The 22,525-nt window shown below is 38.6% G+C and overlaps 2 protein-coding genes across 2 annotated transcripts; both read left to right on the top strand.

The window, feature by feature from the left end:
- Positions 1-209: 209 nt before the first annotated feature.
- LOC121735963 lies at positions 210-19,200 on the top strand. Its single transcript, XM_042126973.1, has 9 exons — positions 210-347; positions 837-1,040; positions 2,549-2,702; positions 5,762-5,928; positions 8,028-8,175; positions 9,226-9,357; positions 10,190-10,332; positions 10,902-11,450; positions 18,706-19,200. The coding sequence occupies exons 1-9, from the start codon at positions 321-323 to the stop codon at positions 19,099-19,101; spliced, it is 1,920 nt and encodes a 639-aa protein (XP_041982907.1). The 5' UTR covers positions 210-320; the 3' UTR covers positions 19,102-19,200.
- A 74-nt stretch (positions 19,201-19,274) lies between these two features.
- Positions 19,275-22,070, top strand: LOC121735964. Its single transcript, XM_042126975.1, has 3 exons — positions 19,275-19,843; positions 20,907-21,476; positions 21,643-22,070. The coding sequence occupies exons 1-3, from the start codon at positions 19,763-19,765 to the stop codon at positions 22,033-22,035; spliced, it is 1,044 nt and encodes a 347-aa protein (XP_041982909.1). The 5' UTR covers positions 19,275-19,762; the 3' UTR covers positions 22,036-22,070.
- The last annotated feature ends 455 nt before the right edge of the window (positions 22,071-22,525 follow it).

Genomic DNA, 22,525 nt, shown 5'->3' with positions numbered 1-22,525 from the left:
AAAAAAAGATTTTTTTTTAATTATTAAGTTTAATCTATAGGCTGTTTGGCGTATGACTTTTGTCTTTACCATCGACATTAAAATAAATACAGACATGTTTTTGACGTCTTGTTCTTTGTTCACGTCAAACTTCAAAGTTCAAACGTCAAATCTTTAATCTTTTTTTTGTGAAAGGATTTTACTTTTTATATTTTCAGTTTTACATGGTATTTCGTAAAGTTTTACAATTTATTTATACTGATTTTAAGTTAATTTAACTATTATTTACATATGTCATGTGTATTTCATAAAAATACCCATTAGAATAGGAGTGAATCGTTATGGAAAATAGAAGTGCAGCTGGCCTGGTAAATAAATGAATACCTATCAGATATTTTTCTCTTTGCTAAGTACTCATATACGGTTTTACTCGATCGAGAAATCACGTCTTCAATCACGCTTGAGCTTTCGTCGACACATTCAGCATCACTTTTTCGAGTTCGAGCCAAAAGATGCAGACATTTCTTGGCTTCAATTAACGTCCACACGATTGAGTAAAGCTCGACAGCTCGCGTCGAGTAAGTTCGAAGGAAACATCGAGCCAGCTCGATGCGAGCCTTCTAGCTGTGGCCTGTGCTCACGAGTTTCATACCTAAACATGGAGAGTTGCAGGGTGAGAGGACCTCACCTACGATACTATTGTAAGATACTCATCTCCAAGTTAAAAATCACGAATTTGCAGTTTAGGATTTTCTTAATCTGCCCTCCTATGCTCCCCCTATATAGAATCCTGGCCACACCCATTAAAAGCTATATAATTTGGCCAACTTTGTTTAATTCAAGTGTAAATGTTACAGAGACGCTCAGCAATTGCTGAAAGATTACGGCTTAGAGAGGAATGGTCGGCTCTGAAGGAAATAAACGAAGAACCAATAACATCTAGTCGTAAAAATGCACTCACAAAGAAGCAGCCAAATACTAAAAGTAATAAAATATTTAAAGAAAGAACAAGAACCAGATCCAGAGTTCCTGGCAAAGAAAATTCACAGACCAGTTCACAGGTATGTTTTTTTTTCTGTTTTAATTTGCGATCAGTCTCTTGACTATAAGCAAATGTGTTGTGTGATGGTTTGTCATTTTAGGTCTCTCCACAGTAGGAGACACTTTTCAGTTTTACCAGCGGTCTTTTAGGCTTTGTATATCAAAGCGCTTCAGGCGTTTGTTATAAGTAATATTCAGTAGTTGGTTGGCTAAGTCATTTGGGTGATGTTCAAGTCGGTAGTTATAGGCGGTAGTCACAGGTATGTAATACCCATAAAGTTAATATACCTAGCAGAATAGAGCAACAATCTCGAGCTGTCAAACGAAACCGAAATTGATTTACATAATATTAAGTGTGTAAAAATATATGTACACTGTACATATATATACACTTACACAAGCATCTTCCCTAGATATTGAATTGTCAACGTACCGATAAGTGCCGACTGGACGTCAAAAAAAGAGTCCTGCTGTCATGTATCACACGGCTTCTTCTACCACGCAGTGTTACCATAGCTGGGCATTAACTCGTTAATCCATTAATCGTTAATTAACGAAGTTAACATTTTGATTAACGGATTAACTTTTAAAAATATTAACGGACTCGTTAACTTCCGTTAATATGCAGAAGTCCGTTAATCGTTAATCCAATGCCTACTATTTACCGCACGGCACCGCGGCGCGGCGCGAAAACAGGTTCAGGCAGTTAGTATAAAACGACAAGTGCCGGGCGGGCGGGCAGTGCGGCGCCGCGGCACGGCATGCAGCAGCGAGTGAACCCAAAATAATTATACTAGATACATTTTCAGCAACGTGCGAGTGATATCATTTCATTATCATTTCATTACTCAGCGCCGGTGCTTATCATTTGCATGTTGATAAAAAAGAGTGCAATTTATTTATTTATTAAAGTTAATTACAATATAATTTAGTTATTATAGAAGTATTTACTAATTATAGAAGTATTTTGTTTTGTCTCTAACATTTTAACTTCCAAAATCTAAAACCAACAGGTTTTGTATGTACATTTTACACTAACGCAATGATATAATTTACAACAAGGCCATATTACATATTAACGATTAATGTTAACTTGCGTTAATTCGTCCGAAATGTAACGCATTAATGTTTAACGAAGCTAACAATTTTTTTAACGGATTAAAGATTAACAAAGTTAACTATTTGATTAACGGTGCCCAGCTATGAGTGTTACTGATAGTGACATCTTGCTTGCTCAGCGGGGCTAAAATGGTCGCTTTGAAGAATCATGATATGAATCATATGATTCATTTTTCTAAAATCACAATATGCAACTCTGCTTGCAATTCATTTCTGTATTTTTGTACTGATTTGACATTTGTCAGTTTGACAGTTTTGACAATTCATTTGCTGAATTGATTGAGAGGAATTGCTAAATGTGACCATTTTAGCCCCGCTGGCCTTTGTTTCCCTATTCCGCTAGGTATATTGACTTTATGGTACCCCTAATAATTCATAAAATTGCAATGTCTAAAACAAACAATTTCAGATAACCACGAGCGATGTTCTCCGCGGTGTTGTTGTGTTGGTGGAAGTGGGCTCGGAGTCCCGAGCGCTGGCGCTGCGGGCTGCGCTGTCTGCGCTGGGTGCAACAGTTGTGCCGGCCTGGAGCCCACTGGTCACTCATCTAGTGTGGTCGGAAGGTAATACTTGATTGTGAAGTTTGTATTTAGTGATAAAAAACTGCCCAATCTCTACTATTACTCTACATATACCCTTAAAAAAACCTCAACGTTTCTTTAAATCCTAATCCTTCAATTAAATTCCCCATTCATCAAGCATATTCTAAAATTTCATTTATTTTAACCTTTTTTTCAAGGTATAACACGGTCAAATTAACTTGACGCATCGCTGGAATGCAATAACATGGCTGCGTTCCAGATGACGTTAATTTTGACCAAAACGCTCAAAACGTCCCCTTCTGCCGTTCCCTTTGGCGACCGGGGTCGTTTTGATCGCGGTTATGACGTCACTCATGACGTCATCATTTTCGCTCAAAACGACCCTTGACGAAGATGGGTCAAAGTGGGCGATCTAGTTTTTTTTTAAATTTTAACGTAACTATATCGCGAAAGCCATGTACGGAAAGTTTTCAGGAGAGAGTAGAGACAAGAAAACTTTATACTTATTATTTCATTACAAATAATATTTTAATTAAATTACATTTAATGAAATATTTTGATTGGAAAGTAAATTGTTTTAAATAAAAGGTCAAATGATTTCTTATAAAATATAATAATTAATACTAATTTTCATCTCTCCTATACCTGTTGACTTACTCGTACTTGACTAAGCATTAAGCGGTATTGTTACCAGCTAACGTTTATACAGTGTGTAACAAAAATAAGTGATAATAATTTAGGGGGTGTACGTGTTTCTTTTAGAGATTTCACTGTAAAAGTAGCAGCGCTGAAAGACGAAAAACTTTTTTCACTTTTGTATGGACAAGGGCCCGAGCGTCACGAGTTTCCCCATACAAAAGTAAAAATAAAATTTTGGTATTTCAGTGCTGCTACTTTCACAGTGAACTCTCTACAAGGAACACGTACACACCCTAAAGTATTATCACTTATTTTTATTACACCCTGACAATAGTCAATATTCAAAGTATGTGGTTTTGTTATTAAAATATGATTCAATGTGAAAACTCAAATATAATAAAAGTTTAACTATATTAAAATATGATTACTTAAGTAAAAAAAATGTAATACTAAAAACGAAACAAATATAATATTATGTATTTTATTTGTAAAATAAATGTAACTATAAACAATAAAATTACTTTTATTTACGACTTGAAGAAAAGGATCGTATAGCATTATAGGTTTATGGATCGTAATATCCAAGTTCGGTTCAATGTACCTATGTATAAAAAAAATTATAGTTCTTTTTTTAAACTTTTCTCAAAACGCTCAAAACGATCCATATCATATTCCGTTCCACTTGGGTTTGTATCACTAACGCTCACATGCTAGTGGAACGGGTAAAACTACGGTCTTGAGCGTGAGCGTTTCTAACGTCATCTGGAACGCGGGGTATGCCAACTCCATAATGACGTCATCAAACCATGCGTCAAGTTAATGTGACCGTGTTCTACAGTTGACAGTTGTATGTTATTGCTTTTCATGTTAGGGCCTAAAATACGACTTATTCACGCACCGACGACGCGCGTTTCTGATGCGCTGGTTGCGCGTTTTTATCGCGTTTTGGCAGATATAAAATTTAAATGCTTCCTTGCGTTTGCTGAGAATTCAACTTGCTTTTGTATCAATACAAACGAGCGTAAAAAACGTCGTGTGGAAGGGCCCTTAGCTTAATAAAGTTATGTTAGCTTACAAAAGTTTGTTTTAGACAAAAGGCCTCCTCAAGGACTTTCCACCTTTCCCTGTTCCTCATCAGTCTAGTCCAGGTACCTGCTACATGTTTTATCTGTCCGTCTTTTAAATTGGCTTCCCTTCTTCCTTTTTCCGTTCTTGGATACCAATGAAGGATGGTTTAATACATTTTTCTGTTCTATTCACTACAATACTAATATAACGTTTTATGTTACTGTTAAATTCCATAATATTGTGTTTACCTACCAAAAACTTCTTAAAATATTTTTTGTAAGAGCGTAATTTATATTGCATGCTGTGTTCACTGCAGAAGGTTGTACACTCAGTTCTACTAACATACTATATTATTTTATAAAATTGTTTTAGTGATGCAGCCAGTTTGTGAACCTTTCAATAAAATAAAAAAATAATAACTTCCTATAATTACATACAATACATGTGAATAACATTTAATTAAGAAAAGGCGCATATTACACGTATCAATATTATCATGAAGCTTAGGCCAAACCTACGCGAACAGGCGTCTGCGAAGCGGAGCGTCAAGTTGTCAAATGTGTGTTTTGTATACAAAAACACATTTGACAACTTGACGCTCCGCTTCGCAGACGCCTGTTCGCGTAGGTTTGGCCTAAGCTTGATTCCGTGATAATATTGATGGTGTAAGAGGCCGAATCGTAGAATCATAATAATATCACAGAGATTTTAAAAATTCTTGAATTGCGCGATACTGGGGGGCGTGGCTTCCACAGATCTCGTAATTAATCAGTGCTCAGTATTCACCTGCAAATATAGCAAAATATGTTTTTTAGCCTTTATATATGTAACATAATTCGTAAATTTAATATAATTTTAATAATAAACATACTTAATAATTAGATAAGGAATTCTTATAACAATTAGAGCCTGATGACCACAAGGATTTAATTTTTTTGTAAAAAAACATACCCATCTTTATGGAATCTGAAAGATGTTTAATAATAACATAAGATAGCTGATAGATAATAATAATAATAATAAACAATAATCTGTCTTGTTTTGCATGCGTTTAGTTTTTAACGCGTATGTGAGTATTATTAGACGATCTTCCTCTAGCGATTTCAACTGACTACTGACGGTGATAATATTGACCGTGTAATAGGGCGCTTCAATACTTGTGATTCGCGTGATATCATGATAATACTGATCCGTGTAATATGCCCCAATAAAAAGAAACTAGATCCAAATCAGTCCAACCGTTTAAATGCTACGATGCCACGGACAGACAGACAGACACGTCAAACTTATAACACCCCTCTTTTTTGTCAGTTAAAAAATAGAACTCATGAATAGTGGCTCAGTTCAATCATTCAACAATTTCTATGATACAGGTGGGTGCCGCTCGGTCCGCGCTCGAGCGCGCGCCCTCGCCGCCCACGTGGTGTCCCCGCTGTGGGTGGAGGGGTGTGCGGGCGGGCGGCGCCTCCCCGAGCGCCTGTTCCCCGCCCCGCCCCGCCCCTCCGACCTGCCCTCGCCGGCCACGCTCAGGAGGATGCTGGTGAGTTGGAACTGACTGAAATGAAAATATTTATTTCTAAATAGGTTATCAGATGGGTACCAGGTCCGTCCTCTGGTGGTCCGCCACCGTGGGCGGCCTCGAAAAAGATGGGGAGATGAACTGGATGCCTACAAGCCAGGCTGGCCTGCGGTGGCGTTGGAGCGAGACAAATGGCCTTGGGGGAGGCCTTTGCCCAGCAGTGGGATAGAATAGGCTCGTAAAAAAAAAGCTTAACAAAGTAAGGACTTTTAGAATGTCTACATAAGGCCTAACTGACTGATTTTATAATATGAAATAAATAAGTCCACAGATATGTAATGCCTGAGTAAAACACGACATGCAATTTTGGGTTCGTTTTGAATAAACCAATTATGATGGCCAGTGATCAAGATGTTATGTATGATGCTATAATGAATGTTGTTTTCATGATATGAGTGACATGACTGATGACATGTGCGAAGGGCTTACAAACTAAAAACTTGCTATGTAAATAACAGAAATTTACTATTTCAATATTTAGTTGGGAAGAGTGACCTCCTACCTACCAGTTGTTACAATAATGATGATCTACTTGACCTATATTCAATTTCATTTAACTAATGCATATTTCTAGTAGAACTTGGCCTAGGAAACCGTATTTCACCCTTATCATCAAATAAAAGCTTATGATTGATAAATAAAGTCGATTTGAAAATATGATTTTATGAAAATAGGATTTATACTGACGAAAACGCTTTTGCTGTACTTCCGATTTGTATGTGACGTCATCAGACTCCTAATTTAATATCTTTTATTTATCGCGCTCGTTATATGTAAGTTTATTTGTACATAAATAACAAGAATTAGCCTAGAAAGATTTCTAAAATATATTTTCTTGAATAATTGAAATAAAACATCAGTTTTATATATTATCTCCATTTATTGTAGACGGGAAATGAAATGGCCAAAACTTTTCTCCAAAAGTTTTCAACATTACAAATGATTTCTAATTTCTTATTTAATTGTTTTATAATTTTTGGCCACTTTTAGACTCCTACATTTAGCACATATAAAATTTTCAATAAAGAGTGTCTAAAATACAAAAAGTATGACGTTACAGTATGGCGGACAGTGTTTTCGGCGCCATTTATAAGGCATATTTTTCAATCAACATTTTTATGGGTTTCTACTATGTAAAATATTAAAAAATTAGTTATTTTTTTTTTGTGAAAATGAATGATTAAGAAGCTATTAGCATGAAGAAAAAAATTAGGTCAAGTAGCCTGCCTATTCATGACAACACAATCTTATATACTAGATAAGTGATCAATTGACTACTTAACATCCTCTAAGAATAATTAATAGAATAACATAATCTGACTACAAAAATATATAAGTAAGTTAAGATAAATATATCTATTAAATTATCAGTTTAAATTAAAAATTAATGGATCAAGCAATCATACTAATTTATTAATAACGAGCTTTTGCCCGCGGCTTCGCTCGTATTCGCTTTCATCCCCTATTTGAACCCCTTGGGGTTGGAATTTATCAAAATGCTTTCTTAGCGGATGCCTTTTTTTTATGAAATTAGGGGGCAAACGAGCAAACGGGTCACCTGATGGGAAGCAACATCCGTCACCCATGGACACTCGCAGCATTAGAAGAGCTGCAAGTGCGTTGCCGGCCTTTTAAGAGGGAATAGGGTAATAGGGAAGGGAAGGGAATAGGGGAAGGTAGGGAAGGGAAGAGAAGGAAATAGGGTAGGGGATTGGGCCTCCGGTAAACTCACTCAATCGGCGAAACACAGCGCAAGCGTTGTTTCAAGCCGGTTTTCTGTGAGAACGTGGTATTTCTCCGGTCGAGCCGGCCCATTCGTGCCGAAGCATGGCTCCCCCACGTATAATATCTACCTGCATGCCAAATTTCAGCCCGATCCGTCCAGTGGTTTGGGCTGTGCGTTGATAGATCACGATGTCAATCAGTCAGTCACCTTTGAGTTTTATATATATAGATAGAAGATAGATAGATTAAAATGTAATCATTGATATCCATAGTTCTCCTTAGTTCCGCCTACCGTTACCTGAAGCCGGTAACAGTACTTCATATTATGTTTTCAGGTCCGTGCTGAGCGCGAAAACATACCACTAGCTAACCTGCTCTCCGACAGCCCCGAGCCGGCCAAGCGGCTGCGGGTGTCAGACGAGACCGACACCTCCCGGGATACATCCAAAGATACCTCCAGGGACAAGTCTGATGACACTCCAGGTAATATCAGACAGACGGCATAAAGTCGATCCTGGAGCCGTACCACGAAACCGTTTTGAGACGGTCGGGGCACGGCTTTCAACCGAGAATGCCGCTTCCTACTCTAACAAGCGTGAAATGACGTTGTCAGGGCAGCCCTAGTAGACAAGTGGCAAGCGATTATCGTAAACGCTAACGATTGACATAAGAAATCGCTTCACTAGCAAATACTAATGTCAAATCCCATACATTTTGTGGCATTGGCGTTAGCGTTTACGATACCCTTTTGCGTGCGACCTGTCAACATTTTTGAAATACCTGGGGTCGACCCGGATCCCGGACGCGCGACAGTCAGGGTTTGAAAGCTAATTTTTTCATTTTTATAAGATTTTACCATATTGTAAGTCTCTCGATCCGGTATAAACCTAATAGTATAACTAAATAGCTACGACCGACTACTTTAATTGTACTAATAAGTTAATAGCCGCCTGCTGACCAAGCGAGCAGCAGGCAAATCCTCGGTCGGTCAAGACGTGCCTTGCCCGAGGCAAACGCACGCGCTGCCTCGTCCGAGCCGAGCGTCGATGCTCGTGCGAGGCAGCTTCGAATTAGAAAACTTAGAGACCGAGGCCGCATCGCGTGGCATGCGTACTGCGGCAAATGTCCGAGGCTGCCTTGCGAGGCCTCTCGCTTGGTCACAGGGGCGGATCTACTTAAAGGCTTTTTGGGCTGCAGCCCAGGGCCCCCAACCGAACTGAACCTGAACCTGACCAATAGACGATATTGTCAAAAATAAAAATTATCTAGAATTAAAAAAATCTGATCATAAGGTTGGCAACACTGGTTGCGATCAATCAACCCATGTGCGCATCTATCAAACAAAACGGTGAATGAGGCATTTTCTTATTTTTTTAAATTTGATTATCAAAATGGCAATTAGTTGAGTAATTAGGTAGGGCTAAGCAGTATTAGCCCAGGGCCCCACATATTCAAGATCCGCCCCTGCTTGGTCAGTACGCGGCTATTATCGATGACCGCTTATCATCAGTTGCTCTGTACGATCGTTTGCAGGCGAGGCGGTCCGCGTGAACACGGCGCCGCGGCGCGCGCTGCCGATGTCTACCAGCCCCGAGCCGACGGGCAAGTCCCGACGGAAACTGTTCACCAACCGGGAACTTGACGGGACCACCGAGGCCGAGTCCGGTAAGCTCACCTTTTCTTTCTATAAAATAAGGGGACAAACGAGCAAACGGGTCACCTGATGGAAAGCAGTGTAAGAGTCTCTAATCACTCATTAATTAGTCCCCGGGTTGAAACAATAAAACAATTAATATCTGATGTTAATTGTTTTATTGTTTCAACCCGGGGGACACTTTTACCTTTTTTTTTTATTTATGGATTACACTTGACCTTTTATTATCCCGAAACTAACACTCATACATACTGACAAGGTGGAAACGGAGCTCTAGGCTGTAGCCGCCAAACCGCGCGGTCGGGCGAGCTCATATAAATCCAGTGTTATGATTTTTTTTAAAATTGATAATGAAAATTGCTCCTCTGATGATATTTTACCGCAAACAGTTATTTTTTAGCATCCGATCGATATGATGTTGTCCCGTTGCCCTGTTGAACTGTTTCCCGAAACGTAAGCTATCCTGTGTTCCGGAATCGTGTATCTTCATACCGAGTGTCATCGAAAACCTTACACCGGTTTAGACGTGAACATATAAAAGACAGACACACGTAAAATAAACAATATTACTATAAAGATTCGGCCAAACCTACGCGACTGCGAAGCTCGAGCTTCCGAAACGCGGGACGTTCGCGTCGACAGAGCGGGAATAATCTACGATTTCGCACCGTAGTCGCGCAGGTTCGAGTTGCAGACGCACGTTACTGACGCGTATGTTTGGCCTGAGGTTTGGCCGAAGCCTTACCAGTTACCACTCAACAATTTTAACTTCGTAGACGGGACGGGTCCGTCGGGCTAGTACTAGTATAAAAGTATAAATAGTATGTAATGTAACAATTTCAGAGGAGGACAAGACCCCAGCGCCGAAACAGACTAAAATGACTCCGCGGCAGAGGAAGGAGTTGGCGACGGCCGAGCGCATGGCGCGCCGCCTGCTCGCCCGCGGCACGCCCAAACACAGACAGACAGACACGGCGATGAGGATCGTGAGTGTTTATTACTAGTAACAGTTCCGAAAAGTAAAAAAAAAAACATCACTTGATTAATGGACGGCCCCTTATTTCGATGAGACGGCCGAATTTGCTAAACCCAAGCTAACTCCGCAGAAATAATGTTTGTAGTGCCCAAGTGTTATTGAACACATAAATACTCTATACGTGGGAGAGCCATGCTTCGGCACGAATGGTTCGGCTCGACCGGAGAAATACCACGTTCTCACAGAAAACCGGCGTGAAACAGAAACCGCGCTAGCGCTGTGTTTCGCCGAGTGAGTGAGTTTACCGGAGGCCCAATCCCCTACCCTATTCCCTTCCCTACCCTCCCCAATTCCCTTCCCATCCCTACCCTCCCCTATTACCCTATTCCCTCTTAAAAGGCCGGCAACGCACCTGCAGCTCTTCTGATGCTGCGAGTGTCCATGGGCGACGGAAGTTGCTTTCCATCAGGTGACCCGTTTGCTCGTTTGCCCCCTTATTTCATAAAAAAAAAAAAAAACCTTACTCCATAGTGTTGGTAAATTTTTCGCTTACTCAACTCAAAAAACACAAATTTTCAGGTTGTAACAGGCATGTCACGTACAGAGCGACGAATCATAACGAAAGCGATCAAGCAATTGAACGGAGTGGTCCACAGCAAAGTTGACAAAAAAACTGACTGTGTGGTCCTGGGTTCATGTTCCACACAGTGTCCAGAGAACTTAGCTGATCTGTTTACCGAACAGCTAAATATTAATAAGGGGATTACGAACATATCTGGTGTATGTGAAATGAATGTAAAGAATGTATGCAGGAAAGATATTTTGATGCCTAAAAAACCTGAAGCGGAGCTGAGGACAATAGATTTGATACAAGAACAAGTTCAAAATGAAAATAGAAGGTCAGAATTGGCCCAACTACAAAATATAAGATTAGAATTGACCCCGGGAGCAGTGTTGACCCAGAGTGGTGTGATCAGTCCGGAGAAACCCAGGACTGTGAACGCTCTGCTGGGAGCAGTGAGGGGCTGCAGAGTGCTGGGGGCTGCATGGGTTTTGGACTCCGTGAGGCAGAACAGATGGATCCACCATGTGGGGTATGAGGTTAAACACCTCATGAAGATCTCACAGGTATGTACTACATTTTAATGAGGGTTTTTAACCGGCTTTAAAAAAGAAGCTTTTATCCATTCAACTCATATCATGTATATTATCGAGACTAACACCCATATTCTTAATCGTTTCCTTACGATTTTCTCCACTCGACTTAACCTCAATCCAAAAAATTGTATCATTAGTTCAATAAAACTTCCTTGACTTGAGGGATTTCCTTATTTGAAGTCAGGAATGAACTGTCAAACCTGAGTTAGTTCAGGATGTACCTTAAGGGTCCTTGAGTGTCTGCACTGTCTGTTTCCAACCATTAACCCTTTAACCGCCGAGCTTAAAATCAATTGCCGTGCCTCTAGCGCCGGCACCATAAATCGAAAAATTTATACCTACAACAAATAGTGATGTGCAATATTTATCTTTTTCGATGTCGATAATTTATTTCTTAATTTATCTATACTAATATTATAAATGCGAAAGTATCTCTGTCTGTCTGTCTGTCTCGCTTTCACACCAAAACTACTGAACCGATTGTAATGAAATTTTGTACACAGATAGTCAAAAGCCTGAGAAAGGACATAGGCTACTTTTTAACTAGAAAAGGGGGTTGTAAGGGGGTGAAAATGCGTAAATTTGGTCAAATTAAGTTAGTTCCAAAAACTCAAAACAGATGGCGCCAAGAGTCCCCTAGATCGCGCTATTGCTTGCTCATGCGTATTTCTATAAGAGGTGGTACCATGTTGAGCTAGGTTTTTCGATTCTTTCGATTGTTTTGCACGTTATTAACTAATAACTCACCAACCAACTTAGATATCAAATTCAAAAACAACAGCGCCAAAACTACTGAACCGATTGTAATGAAATTTTGTACACAGATAGTCTAAAGCCTGAGAAAGGACATAGGCTACTTCTTACTGGAAAAAGGGGTTGTAAGGGGGTGTTTATGCGTAAATTTGTTCAAATTAAGTTAGTTCCAAAAACTGGAACAGATGGCGCCAAGAGTCGCCTAGATCGCGCTATCGCTTGCTCATATGTATTTCTATAAGAGGTGGTACCATGTTGAGTTAATGTTTCGATTCTTTCGATTGTTATACATGACGTTATTAAATAACTCACGTACCAACATGGAAATCAGAAACAACATTCTACCAATAATAAATACTAAATAGTGTATGGGTATTGGGCAAAGCTAATGTTGTGTAATGCATTATGCAGCTAAGTTGTGTAACGCTAAATAAGCTTTAAAAGGTATAATAAGTTTAATTAAAAAAAAATCATATTATGTGCACACTACACGGCTGTTTTGGGTATTTTGATTTAAGGGGTACCAGGGTTTTAAAAAGCTTTTGACACCAAGTCCACGCGGACGAAGTCGCGGGCAACAGCTAGTAATTTATATAAAGTATAAACTGATATCTAGTATTTGAATCCATAATGTTGTTAGTAAATATACAACGCTGGCAAAAACATTAGATAAAAACAACTTGAATAGAGAAGTGACATAATTCCCGATATTTGTAATTACATTTCAAATAATATTAATTTCATAGTTTCCACGGATTAAATAATTGAGTAGGTTATATATTTATAAACACACCGGCAAAATTAGAGGAACATAACAAAATTTTCAATTTTTTTTTAAATTGTTCACTGATTTTTATATATTTATTTATTTATTTACTAATTGATTATTAAAAAATAAATTTTATATAAATTTAGGGCATAAAAACGTGATAAATAGAAAAAAATTAGCAAAAATCAAAAAATTAAGAAAATCTTTGAAATTTCAGTAGTAAGTTTTTAAGATAAATTCTCCATTTTTATTAAAGAAATGCCATGTTAAAAGCGTGTAATGCCTTCTATGGATCTCAAGAGGGCCTGGATACGCCATTCCATGCTCGCATTTTAATTGTCAATCATTTCCTGTGGGATATTCTCCTACTCCTCCAGTAGCGACAACTCGAGCTCCTGGACACATTTTGGAGCTGGAATTTTAACTCCTACCATTCACCCATTGATGTGCCACACGTCTTCAATCGGATCCACATCCGTAGACCACGCTGGCCTCTCCACCTGGGCTACGCCAGCATCGTTTAGGTAATAATGCCCGATTTTCTTACTCTATGGACGCACATAAAATTGAAATTACTACCTAAAACTGTGTAAAAAGCACACCATGCAGTTCCAGGATGTCGGTGCTATAGCCCTGTACTGTCAAAGTACCATCATCTATAATCATTAGCTCCATGCGGGCTCCAAATCATATGCAACTCCAAACCATTACGAAGCCTGCATCATAGGCCACTGTTTCCGGTAAGTTTGATGGCCTGTAGCTTTCCTTATGATTTATCCACATTCTTTATCACCCGTCAATACAATGTACACAGAATTTGCTCCTATCACTGTACAGCACAAGATTTCACTCACTTGTCTAATTTTGATGTTCACGCGCAAATCTTAGCCTGGCTCTTCGGTGTCCTGTCTCAAGTTTTAGTGCCCTTGCTGGCACTTTTGAGTTTAATTTAACTTATTTGAGTCTTCTTCTTACTGTACAATCACTTACACGTTCATCTTCGACCTGTTCCGACAGGTTTCGTGTCTGCATAGCAGTTTGAGGTCGATTTCTTAAGTTTTGTTTCCTTACAAAATGGTCATTCTGAACCATTGTCACCCGATATCTGCCTTGTTCTCGTCTCCGAACGTAAGATCCAGTCTCTCTGAAGCCTTGAAAGTTACGATGAACCACGGAAGCCGACACACCTAAGGCCTGACTGACCGAACGGTAGGTGTGACCTTTCTCTATCGTGGTTACAGCTCTAGCTGTTGCAGATGCTGGGAAATCACTAATTTTGTAAATAAGCAATGTGTTCTTCCAAAAACCAAACAATCAAATGAGCTGAGCACACCTTGCACCCCGCTAAAACGCCATTCTTATCAGGAACACTTACAACGTCAATAATCGAAAAACACTTATTAGGGCATAATTGGTATAAAAACCTGTCAACTTGCCAGTTTTGTTCAATATTTTATTTCTTGAATGAGCTTAGAAGCTATAAAAAAGGCTTTCAGACAGCCCGACCCACTTGAGTTCAAGTTTTGGCCCTTTTTACCTATGTTCCGCTAATTTTGCCAGTGTGTGTATAATCTACTACAAATATAGGTTTTCAATAGTAAATCGATATCCCATCCCCTTTACACGCATACAAGTTCATCTAAAAGTCGTAGCAGACAGACAGATAGGAAAGCGTTACTTTGTAATTTATTGACAATTATTAGATTGAAGGTGCGCGATGTTCAATATCAACCCTAGACGTTTAATAATATTACGCAATACGTGATAAGGCGCAATAAAATTGCTCGTCTAGGCCGCTAAGATTATAGCGTTTATCACCGGACACCGGTATTACTAAAGTCGCGTAAGATTTTTTCTGAAATTAATAATTATAGAAAGTTTTTTTTTGCGCTAGTGTTTAGAAGAGGTCATAAATAGCTTAAGGGAGCGACTAACTCTAAAGTGTCGCTTTTATAATTCATTTTTATACTTGAAAATAAGCTCCGAATTGTTTCATTTTCTAAAACTAGATACTACATTATATTTTCGAGAATTCGATCTGAGCAAAAACACGATATCTTAAATTTTCTCGATAGAAAAAAATCATAAAGATGCATCTAATTTACACGAATTCTTCATTTATTGCCATAACCGTGCATTGAACTAAGTTAATATTTTAACACATTGTATAAAATTCTATCATTGAGATAGCGACCTAGCGGATTTTTAAAACGTTGTATATTTATCGAGTTACTGAGAAAAACTAATTTGGCGATGAATCCGCGTCGTTCTTTTTCACCGTGTGAAAAAGTCCGTCACGCGTGAGTGTGAAGAGAGAAGGACGATGTTTGATTTTTGGAGTAAGTCACCCTCTTAAATTCAAAAACTACCAAATCCGGCAGGTGCGTTAGCCGCCATAATATTGGTTTGAAGGTGCCTATTTTTGACCACATCTTCATTATTTTTAATTTTTTTTTACGAAAATGATAAAAATGTTGCAAATTTAATTCTCTACAAGTTTGATTCTTATACATTTTTACGGAAGTAATTGCAAAAAACAAGTCAAATTAAAAATATAATTTCGCCGCTATGACCTGTATGTCGATTATCACCAAAAGAAAAAATTACAAAATCATTATCATTCTGCAATTTCCTCCAACTTTGATTCGTATGATTTTTTTCAGTAATGGGTTTGTACCTCCAGGCATCGTTCTTTTACGTGGTATCCATGACCAATTATTTTTTTTGTCAGAGCGGGACAGTTACAGAATGTACCCCCCTCCCCCCCCTCCAATATTTATGAATAATCATACATTAAGTATACATACAAAACAATAATTATACATTATTATCATTAACTGTACTACATAATGTTATAAAGCGGAAGAGTTTGTTTGTATGAACGCGTAAATCTCAAGAACTACTGGTCTGATTTGAAAAATTCACTTCGATTTATCGAGGAAGGCTTTAGGCTATATTTTGTCAAGCCAAGACTAATAGAAGCAAAGAAACAGAGGAAAATGTGGAAAAAACGGGGAAAATTATTTGAAAGAGCTTTTCTCACGAACTAGTGGAGCAATTTCTACCTATGTCATTCGGCACAATATGGCAGAATAATCACGTTTTATTTATATTAAACTACAATAATTATTGTCCTTGCATAATTTACAAGAAATCATTTTAGGGTTCCGTAAATAATTGGCCAGTACGAGTCGGACTCGCGCACGGAAGGATCCGTACCGTTTATGAGCAAAATTAGGCAAAAAAATGTATTTTTATATGGGATATTAATGTAATTAAATATTTAATTATATTATCAACTATTAAGAGGATACACCAGGGGCTAGAGAAATGAAAAAAAAGTACGTGTAATATCTATAGCTGTCTCCCTTACTGCAGAAAATCAACGATTCGTTGTCCCCTGATTTCTTCTCCAAAACTTAGCCGATTTAAGTACTTTTTTCATTAAAGATTAAAGAAAGGCTTAAGCTGTGTTCCTGTGTTTCATTTTTTTTTGTATAATCTAGCCAAATCTGTTTTCTGGATGTTTGAACACAGCGGAAAATCTGGCCATTATTTTTGGATTTTTGAACGTTCATATCTTATTTAATAACTAAATTATGAAAAAAACGAAAACATAGGGACATTGTATTAGTGGCCGTAGATATTCAGGAAAAAAATTATAACTCTACTAGCATTATCCAGGGAGGAAACAGGGGACAACAATTGTATGGAAAAAAGGGCGGTGTGGACTTCTCTTAAAGTACTGATACCATTAAGTATATTTTGTAAATATTTTAAGTGCCTACGTGTAGCCATTATTGATGTAGAGCATTATACGTGGGGAGCCATGCTTCGGCACGAATGGGCCGGCTCGACCGGAGAAATACCGGCGTGAAACAGCGCTTGCGCTGTGTTTCGCCGAGTGAGTGAGTTTACCGGAGGCCCAATCCCCTACCCTATTTCCCTTCCCTACCCTCCCCTATAATTCCCTTCCCTTCCCATCCCTACCCACCCCTATTACCCTATTCCCTCTTTAAAGGTCGGCAACGCACCTGCAGCTCTTCTGATGCGGTCTAATCCATGATCAGAAATATCCAGTTTTATCCAGTCGCTTAGGTTCCGGACTCCTGGTTTTTTCTACGCCTATGGTAAATACCATAGGCGTAGAAAAAATCATAAGGATCGTAGGTTTATTAATCTATCATCTACAACTTTGTTTCCTCAATTATTTGCGCTAAATTAGATTTTATACTTTGACTTGTTTTTGCAGTTATTTCCGTAAGTTCTACTGATTTTACAATGAAAATTATAAGGACTAAAGTTCTAGAATATCATAATAAAGAATCATGGCCAAATTTGTATAGGAGCTGGACTCGACTTTTATTTTTGATGTCCCAAAATAAACTATAGTTAGATTTGGTTGTTATTATGCTCTAAACATAATTCCGTTTAAGAATTATGTCTAAATAGCCACGATTTTTTATAATAATTAATAACGTTTACAATTATTTTGAGGTTAGACTTAAAAACTACCTTTTTACCGACTGCGGTGTAGCCTAAAAGTGTATATTCGGCGATCTCGTTTCTAATTATTTCAATTTTTCCTCGAGTATTACCCAAAAAATAGAACGAATGCGAATGATCGCCGGCTGTCAGAACATAACGAAACTAAAATATATTGATCTTTTTTTTGTGGCAGACACATTGTGGTAGACACATTTCTAATGATTTTCGATGCCTTAAAATATAAGTGAATTTTTGCTACTAATGGCATGTCGGGACGCCACGGCCCACCTGGTACGATTTGGCCATTGTTCTTTCAGCCCAATCGGTTCAGCCATTTAGGCGTGAAGAGGTAACAGACAGACAGACACACTTTCGCATTTATAATATTAGTATGGATTCCGTGTCCCTACATATATTGTATGTAATATTTCCAGAACTGTCCAATTTTCGTGTTATTCTATATCATGTTAGTCTATATCAGTGTCTGAACAAATGTGCCAAATTTTATAATTGTATGTTTTTATGTTAGTTTTCGCATTTCGTTTTTGCAGATAGGGAATTTTAATTCTTACTTACGTACAATTTTGAAGTCTGTTTTAGCTTTTTAACCTATCAAACTCCATAAGGACACCGGCGACCGCGACAACAATAGAATAACAATAGATTTCCAAGAATCCGCGATCGAAAGGAATACCATTATTTTGACATGAAGGGTCCACTGCAATATAAGTGACGAATGCCCAAAATGTTTAATATTAATGAGTATATGCCATTCGGTTACTTGAAATAATACTCGTATTTTAAAAGTCCAGTCTCTATACATAATATAATCATCCTTTCATTGACAAACTTACCAATAGTATAATTCTGTCTGCTCTGCCAATATAGCTTGCAGTCCCGTCACTGCAATATAAAGGGCGTAACAAAACTAAGCGATAATAATACTATAGGGTGTGTATGTGTTTCTTATAGAGAGTTGACTGGGCAGCGCTGAAAGAACAACATTTTTTTGTGATTTGTATGGGGTGCTTAGCCCGAGCGGTAGGAATTTTCCCATACAAAATTTTAAAAAAGGTTGCTGTTTCAGCGCTTTTACTTTCACAGTGAACTCTATAATACCCTTACCCATACACACCCTAAACTAAAGTGTTATCAATTAGAATAATTAAATACTTAATTTTTTGTTTTACCGCTTGCAATGTTCTTTTTTTACAGAAAGCGCGCGTCGAGCGTTCAGCGCTAGGGCGTATGAAGCGCGAATACGCGTACAACATATTCCGAGGTATGTCTGTCCATGTCACACGAGACGCGGAACAGAGGGTCGCCATCTTACAACTCCTCACCATGTGTGGCGCAGTCCTGACGGATAAGCCAAGTTGCAAAACCGGCATGACTCAAGTTGGCGGCACGCAAAATGTTAGATATGGGCCTACATTCAATTATATGACACAAAATGGCGGTTTCCAAAATGGCGGATTGACGCAAAATGGCATCCAAGATGGCGCCGATATTACAATAGGAGTCAACACAGGAGAGATCTGCTCGAAGTGGGTTTTCGATAGTATAGCGGCGGCTAGGATGAGAACTGTAAGGCGTTACATAAATATTTAAGTGTTACATAAATATTTCTTAGGGAACAAATATAATGACCACCATAAAATGCTCCGATACCCTAAGCTATGATAGCCAAAAATAATTACTAAACACCAATAAAAGAAAGTCTAAATTAATTACAATACTACTGCCTATTTTTGTCACGTTTACACCGCAAATTGTAATCGAACGCCAAATATAGTAAATGATCACCAAATCCTAGCGAGCAAATCGATGCGATATTTCTGTCGAAATAATACTACGATTGACAAAAAACAACTGAATGGAGTGGTCCATAGCAAAGTTGACAAGAAAACTGACTGTGTGATCCTGGGTTCGTGTTTGACACAGTTTCCGGAGAACTTAGCTGATCTGTTTACCGAACAGCTAAAATATATTGACAAAGAGAATATGAACATATTATCTGGTGTACATGTGAAATTAATTCTAATCAATGCAGATTACGAATTGATTTGATGCCAAAAAAAAACTGAAACGGAGCTGAGGACAATTGATTTGGCATAAGATGAAAGGTCTGAATTGGCCCAACCATAAAATGTAAGGTCAGAATTGACTCAGGGGCAGTGTTGACCCAGAGCGGCATGATCAGCCCGGAGAAACCCCGGACTGTGAACGCTCTGCTGGGAGCAGTGATTGGCTGCAGAGTGGTGGGGGCTGCATGGGTTTTGGACTCCGTGAGACAGAGAGATGGGTCCACCATGTGGGGTACGAGGTTAAACATCTCAGGCAGATCTCTCAGGTATGTGGTAAATTTCAATAAGGGTTTTGACACGATGGGTTCATTGCAATAAAGATGAATGTATATTGACAAGTAATGTCATTTGGTCACTTTAAATAATATTCCAATCTCCATAAATATTTGCCCATCATCCTTTCATTGCCAAACTTACGAAAATAACTTGCAATCCTGTTTCAGCAAATGTATATTATTAATAACTAGCTTTCAGGAAAAAAAAACTTTTTATTCATAAAATATAGCCTATGTCACTCAGTAACATACCAACTTTCTATCGTTGTTAAAAATTTTAAAATCGGACCAGTACTTTCAGAGATTACCTCTTACAAACCTTAAAACAAACTACCTCTTTAGTGTTGATAAATACAGGGTGCAATTAAACCAGCCGGCCAAATTTTGATGTATTGATCCTTGCTAAAAATAAAAATACACCGTGTATTTTTTCTTTTATAATCACTCAGTACTTAAATGTTGAGAAATAGCTTCCGAAAGTTATCCTAAAAAACACTACAATTAATGGACAATACGCGTCGCCCGCGCGCGCGCCTCCCCCCGCGTTACCCTCTCATTCTCTCGCGCCGCGAGTGACCGTTCTGCAACGATTTTAAATGGGATAAAATATTTTTAATAAAAAAAATATAACACCCATTTTTTTTGGTTTAATGGACTCTCCTAATGATTCCTATAATGTATAACTAAGAACTTTGTGAAAAATTCAAGTACCTACCTGCTGCTATTATTGATACAGAGCAAAAAAGGCCAAAAAATCACGTTTGTTGTATGGGAACCCTCCTTAAATATTAATTTTATTTTGTTTTTAGTATTTGTTGTTATAGCGCCAACAGATATATACATAATCTGTGAAAATTTCAACTCTAGCTATTACCGTTTTTGAGTTACAGCCTGGAGACATACAGACGGACAGACAACGAAGTCTTAGTAATAGGGTCCCGTTTTTACCCTTTGGGTACGGAACGCTACGAATCGGTCTAGTACTTCGTGAGATTATCGCGTTCAAACAAACAAACTTTTCAGCTTCATAATATTCGATTAATTAAATTTTCAGGTTGTAACAGGCATGTCACGTACAGAGCAACGAATCATAACGAAAGCGATCAAGCAATTGAACGGAGTGGTCCACAGCAAAGTTGACAAGAAAACTGACTGTGTGGTCCTGGGTTCATGTTCCACACAGTGTCCGGAAAACTTAGCTGATCTGTTTACCGAACAGCTAAATACTAATATAGAGAATATTAACATATCTGGTGTATGTGAAATTAATCCGAACCAATGGGAAGCACAAACCGATTTGATGCCGAAAGAACCTGAAGCAGAGCTGATGACAATAGGTTTGACACAAGATGAAAGGTCTGAATTGATCCAACCACAAGTTCAAATTGAAAATAGGTCAGAATTGGCCCAACCCCAAAATTTGAGGTCAGATTTTACCCAGGGTGCAGTATTGACCCAAAGCGGGATGATCAGCCCGGAGAAAACGCGGACTGTGAACGCTTTACTGGGAGCAGTGAGGGGCTGCAGAGTGGTGGGGGCTGCATGGGTTTTAGACTCCGTGAGACAGAACAGATGGGTCCACCATGTGGGGTACGAAATTAAGCATCTCATGAAGGTATCTCAGGTAAATATGTGTGGTACATTTCAATAAAGGTTTTTGACATGAAGGGTCCACTGCAATAATAATGAATGCCCAAAATTATTATTTATTGTTTATCTTAGTGTTGTTTCACCCTGTATAAGTATATTATACTTTTTGTTTAAATGCTTGCAATGTTCTTATTTTACAGAGAGCGCGCGTCGAGCGTTGGGCGCTAGGGCGTATGAAGCGCGAATACGCGTACAACATATTCCGAGGTATGTCTGTCCATGTCACACGAGACGCGGAACAGAGGGTCGCCATCTTACAACTCCCCATGTGTGGCACAGTCCTGACGGATAAGCCAAGTTGCAAAACCGGCATGACTCAAGTTGGCGGCATGCAAAATGTCAGATATGGGCCTACATTCAGTTATATGACACAAAATGGCGGTTTCCAAAATGGCGGATTGACGCAAAATAGCATCCAAGATGGCGCCGATATTACAATAGGAGTTAACACAGGAGAGATCTGCTCGAAGTGGGTTTTCGATAGTATAGCGGCGGCTAGGATGAGAACTATAAGGCGTTACATAAATATTTAAGTGTGTATTTTTTAACCGACTTCCAAAAAAGAGGAGGTTATACAGGTGTAACAAAACTAAGTGCTAATACTTTAGGGTGTGTATGTGTTCCTCGTATAGAGTTCACTCTGAAAGTAGCAGCGCTGAAAGACCAATTTTTTTCACTTGTATGGGGAAAATCGTGACGCTGAAACGCTTGCCTATACAGGAATTTAAAAAAAATGGTATTTCAGCGCTGCAACTTTCACAGTTAACTCTCTACAAGGAACACATACGCACCCTTAAGCGGGGAATTGACTATCGGGCCGCCCGATAGTCAATTCCCTGCACAGAGTCTGTGCCCGTACCTAGGAATTGACAAGCAGACATGCGACAGACCCACCCGTGACGGGCGGCCCGTAGCGGGCGGCCCGATAGTCAATTCCCCGCTTAAGGCCTTATTATATAAGTTATTTATATTTATATTTAAATTTATTATATTATTTTTTATATTTAAGTAAATAAGGCCTAT

This window comes from Aricia agestis, chromosome 18, assembly GCF_905147365.1.
Source record: "Aricia agestis chromosome 18, ilAriAges1.1, whole genome shotgun sequence".
Classification (NCBI taxonomy): domain Eukaryota; kingdom Metazoa; phylum Arthropoda; class Insecta; order Lepidoptera; family Lycaenidae; genus Aricia; species Aricia agestis.
This window is presented reverse-complemented; position numbering and strand designations above follow the sequence as displayed.

Bases quoted from the DNA above. Each gene is read 5' to 3' on its own strand.
- LOC121735963 (XM_042126973.1), top strand. From the start codon at position 321: ATGGAAAATAGAAGTGCAGCTGGCCTG. The intron at 9,358-10,189 runs GTAAGCTCACCT...TAACAATTTCAG, and splicing joins GACCACCGAGGCCGAGTCCG to AGGAGGACAAGACCCCAGCG. The intron at 10,333-10,901 runs GTGAGTGTTTAT...ACAAATTTTCAG, and splicing joins CAGACACGGCGATGAGGATC to GTTGTAACAGGCATGTCACG.
- LOC121735964 (XM_042126975.1), top strand. From the start codon at position 19,763: ATGGGTTTTGGACTCCGTGAGACAGAGAGATGGGTCCACCATGTGGGG. The intron at 19,844-20,906 runs GTATGTGGTAAA...TTAAATTTTCAG, and splicing joins ATCTCAGGCAGATCTCTCAG to GTTGTAACAGGCATGTCACG. The intron at 21,477-21,642 runs GTAAATATGTGT...CTTATTTTACAG, and splicing joins ATCTCATGAAGGTATCTCAG to AGAGCGCGCGTCGAGCGTTG.